The 5,143-nt window shown below is 38.2% G+C and overlaps 1 protein-coding gene across 1 annotated transcript; it reads left to right on the forward strand.

The window, feature by feature from the left end:
• Positions 1-838: 838 nt before the first annotated feature.
• Positions 839-5,137, forward strand: LOC108382273 (capon-like protein; the record flags this gene model as incomplete). Its single annotated transcript, XM_017638660.1, has 3 exons — positions 839-1,042; positions 1,123-1,245; positions 3,834-5,137. Coding segments are annotated over 3 exons (1,467 nt in total), but the record flags the coding sequence as incomplete, so codon positions are not given.
• Positions 5,138-5,143: the final 6 nt, after the last annotated feature.

Consider the following 5,143-nt stretch of genomic DNA (forward strand, 5'->3'; position numbering starts at 1 on the left):
TATAGTGGCGATTAGTAAATAGAATATTTAAAATATTTTTCTTTACAAAGACCGGGACATTTTGCGTTCCGGCAGGTATTGTACCTAAATCCGGGATAGTCCCGCCGAAAACGGGACGGTGGGCAACCGTGCCTGCAAAAGAATGTACATTGTACATGCGCAGAATTAAGAGCACATACGCAGCGAATCTTATGAGNCTTTGTACTTCATTCATTTTAAGTGGGACACAATTACAAATTTTACTTTTACTATACGGCGTATAGTGGCGATTAGTAAATAGAATATTTAAAATATTTTTCTTTACAAAGACCGGGACATTTTGCGTTCCGGCAGGTATTGTACCTAAATCCGGGATAGTCCCGCCGAAAACGGGACGGTGGGCAACCGTGCCTGCAAAAGAATGTACATTGTTCATGCGCAGAATTAAGAGCACCTACGCAGCGAATCTTATGAGTATTCCTAGATCTATGTACATTTATATATAGAAGAGCCAGAGGAGCAATAGTGGGTTTTCAAAAATCCTGATTTTTTGTTTTACTTAAACTATGCTATAAAATTGTAACCATTTCCCTATTTTAAATGCCGGTTGAGAGGCTTTCATTTCGATTTTCCTCCGAACAAGATCTTGGAGCTTAAAGCCCACCTGATTAAATTAATAAGTATTTTGGTTTTAAAACCTACGCAAAAATATTATTTTTACACTAACAATAAAAATTAAGTATACCTTTAAGTCCTTCCAAAAACCATTTATTCCATTATCTGAGGTCAACATAACCCCTTATAACAAACTTTACCGCTTTCAGCGGAGCTAATCTCTTTTAATAACCAGTTACTTTAGTTTACTTTAATTAAATCTTTCCTCCATTTCCAGACTGCTGACGAAGACAAGTCACCCACAACACCCTCGTCACCGAGCCATGAGATCAGCAAACTAAAAGATCAGTTGGAGCAACAGGCCATACAAACTCGGCAGGCATTGGCGCAGTTGATGTTGGTACGTGAGCAGCTCATATCGGAAACGAATGCGCGTATCGAAGCTCAGGTGGGTAAAATATGCAACAACAAAAGCCTGCACCTGGATAGTTTCTATGTAAAATTCTCTATTTCCTTCATATTTTTTAGGCACGCACACAGCAACTCTTGCAACAGAATCGTGAGTTGCTTGAGCATTTAGCTTCACTGGGTGCTTACAATGAACAGCAGACCACCGGACTGACATCGGCCAACATCGGCATGGCACCGCAGGTACTTACATACACATACATTTTTTAGTACTGCTTTTGTTGTTGTTTTTAATTTTAAGTATTTAATCTTACTTTAGCACTGCCGCCGATGCAAGGTCTGGCACTTAAGCGCTTACCTGGCAAATGACGTCAATCTAATTGCATGCAGCATGTCTCTATGGCTTACCTGGCAAATGACGTCAATCTAATTGCATGCAGCATGTCTCTATATACACATATACATATACATATATGCATATTTATTTAAAAAATCTAATCTACTTTGTGTCCAATTTGTTGTTCGAAAGGCAGTACATTTTTTACTGCCGCCGCACAGTGCCGCCTGAGTGGGCAAAAATCTAAAAATTCGTTGTCAATAATGTGAACGTGTTTTGTATTTTTGTAAAGATAATTTATCCACTAAAAAGAATCAAACAGAAATATTCCAATAAAGTAATCTTTATGTCACCAGAAAGCCACTAAAGTCGAAAAATTGTATACTAAGAATTTTAATAAGAGCATAGTCATGCGTAAGCTCTTCACCGAAACAAATGTCAAAAATGCATTCTTTGAAATAAAATGTTGGTTTGACGCTTTTTATTTCCATATAGATAGTAGAGAACTACAGGAATACAAATTTTGGAATAAAATTAAATTCCAGAAAAACAATTTTTTTTGATAAGAATTTCAAAAAATGGTAAATTTTAATGGAATGATTAAACAATATATGTAATTATTTATTATGTTATTAACTAGTACGGGTTTTTAGCTTTCGAAAGAAGAAATAAAAACCTGCTAATTTTGTGCACTTTTTGAAGTAATGCGTTTTTTGCTAATGCATAATCATTTTTTCATTTTTTGTCAGATCTACACGATTCGTTCTATTTTCAAAAATGAAGTGTCACATTAAAAAGCTTTACCTGTAGACAATAATGGTTTATTTTTTTGTTAAGAGTTGCCACCTATTAAAAAGTTTAATTCAAATTTTTTAATAAGTTAAATGAATTATTAAGAGCTGGGTATCAATCAAAATGTTTATGAAAAGGGTTTATTTCTTACAGGGTTGGGCACGCTGCACTAAATTTTTAACGCACTGGGCATTTTATTACCACTATTCGTACAGTGGTAGTGAAATTTGAAATGCATTAGCACTAAGTGCATAGTGGCAGTGAAAATAATTTGTCACTACCACTAACCATACAGTGTTAGTGAACATTTTTTTCACTAACACTGAGCACCTAGTGGTAGTGACAAATTTTGTTCACTACCACTAAGCACTTAGTGAAATGCATTACCACTAAGTGCATATTGTTAGTGAAAAATTAGTTTCACTGCCACTATGCACTTAGTAGAAATGCATTTCACTACCACTATATGGTTAGCGGCTATACATTTTTGTTCAAACCTGTTGTAAGGAAATGGATATTAAAATCAAAGATTGCCAAACTTTTCTAAATTTCTAAATCGGTGTAATTAGTCAGTGATAGTGAAATTTTCATTCCCTTACCGATAACCAGAGAGTGATACATAGTAAAATTTGAAATGCACTATCACTAACCATAGTGGTATTGAAAATTTCGATTTAGTGCAGCGTGCATAACCCTGATTTATTAACTACATGTAGAGGGTTGCCACCTGTTAAAAAGATCAAATTCCATTGGAACTAAAGGAATGATTTTATTAAAATAGATAAGTATCACCATATTGGAGTTTTAGAAGGTTTTAGCTTGCAAATATTACGAAGAGGGTTGCCACCTGTTTGTCAAATTTAGTTAAACTTAAATAATAATTGTGTCAAACAAAACGTTTACGACATCGTATTTGTTATTTTATACATTGTCAATCAGTGATTTGTTCTGATTATATTCCGTTAAAATTACTGCACTCTTAAATTAACTCAGGAATGTTTTTACTCTTCACTTATTTCTTGCTTAATATGTCCAATTTTTTCTTTTGTGTGATACCCATATTGATATACATATTTCAGTTACCTTATTCCCTTAGTTAAAATGAATTTGATTTTTAAACATGTGGCAACTGTTCTACGTTTAGTTTAGAGTTAAAGGATTTTGAAACCCATTGCGATTGATACCTATATTGTAATAACTAATTCTTTTACCTTATTAAATAATTTTAATAAAATTTCAAATAAAGTTTCAAAAAAATAAAACTTTACTGCAAATCTACAGCCAATCCCTGTCATTGACATCTCACTTTTGAAAATAGAACGAACTATATGTACATAGCTATGTAAATGTCACAAGAACCAAAATTTTCAACTTCAAACTGTAGTTATGAAAGTATGAAAGTTATCCCAAAACCAATTGCATTTTTGAATTTAGCGATCTCAATTTTACTAAGAAGCGAATTTTCATTTAAATCCATCCATAATTTTTTTTTGCCCACATTTTATACAGTGCTTCCCCTGTGCGCCGCTTTGTTTCGCTTGCTATTTCTCAACGTTTTATATTTTTTTCGCACGTCTAGCATTTCTGCCTTTTATTTGCCGTTCATTGTTTTACGTTGTTGTGCTTTGTAAAGCAAAGTAAAAGAAAACCATTGAGAAAATAATTCACTTATATTTACCCCTCTCTCCCCACCGTTACGCAGCTGCAAATGCTTCTGCAAGCCACTGGCAACAATAACAACTTGGCCACCATAAATCAACAAATCAGTAGCCTTGGTTCGATTAACCAACAGCTGACATCACTCAGTCATCAATTGAGCGGGTTGAATCAGCAGAGTCAAAACATACAAAATATCCAGAATATTAATGCTGTACAACAGCAGCAGCAACCATCGCCGCCGGTCTCAGTTGCCCAACAACAATTGACAACACCCTCCTCGGCTGCCTCGATGCCTCAGTCACAGCTGCACTTGAACATCGCCACAACAGCGAGCTCTGCTAACAGCAGTAGTAGCAGCAACACCAACAATAACAACACCAGCCCATTTCCCACAATAAACCAACTGCAGAGCATTAGCAATCAGCTGCAGCAGCTCAACGCACAAGCTACGCAGTCGCAGCAAGACGCGCTATCCAAAGACCTTTTTCAGGTCAACCAGGAGCTGTTGAACCGACTACAGGCGCTTAATCTTGGCGCGCGCAATGCGAGCGCGTTGGTTCCGCTGTCCAATGCACAGCAAACACCGTCGCCCCGCAACTCGTTCTTCTACGTCAATCCGATGTCCTGCAGCCCAGCCAACAACAACAATACCGCCAGCAATTTCAACTTCCTCAGCTCACCGAGCCCACTGTCGGGTCAGTTGACGCCATCGCCGATGAGCACACTCACACGCAATTCTTACACAAACAGCCCGCAGCGGCAACACCAGCAACAACAACTGCATGATGCGGAAGCGCTACGACTCAGCAGCATCGACCAGAATCTGAACAACCTTTTAGATGAACAACTTATGGAACCACTAAGTGGGCCGATGGTAACGGTCGCTTCCAACGGCAACATAGCCGGAAGTAGTCCCTCCGGTACTCGTGAATCCAGCCGCTCCTCGTCGACGCTGGACTCAACGTCACCATCATCGCCGCACATACGCAATGTCAACAATGAGTCTCGCTTCAACACAGTGATGCTAAAGGTCACCGACGAAGCGGGAATTGTGACCAACCAACGGAAGCTCTCAGCCACGCCCAGCTTCATACAACGCAGCACCAGCGAAAAAGTGCCCAACCGCAGCCAAATTATGAGCCAAGTGCAACGCACCGCCTGGGCGCGTCACACAACCAAATAACAGCAGGATGCAGGCCGAGACGGTGAAAGCTATATGGATGGCATCAGGAATATAATAGAAACTTAGTTATGACTAAGTTGGGAGGGTCGTGTTTGATCAGAACACAGTAGGGAAGGGTAGTGTGGCACAATGCTAGCGATTGTGCCCGAACGTAAAATTGTTTATATATA

The sequence above is a fragment of the Rhagoletis zephyria genome, unplaced genomic scaffold (assembly GCF_001687245.7).
Source record: "Rhagoletis zephyria isolate East Lansing unplaced genomic scaffold, Rhagoletis_zephyria_1.1 Rzeph_scaffold_26044, whole genome shotgun sequence".
In the NCBI taxonomy this organism is placed as follows: Eukaryota; Metazoa; Arthropoda; class Insecta; order Diptera; family Tephritidae; genus Rhagoletis; species Rhagoletis zephyria.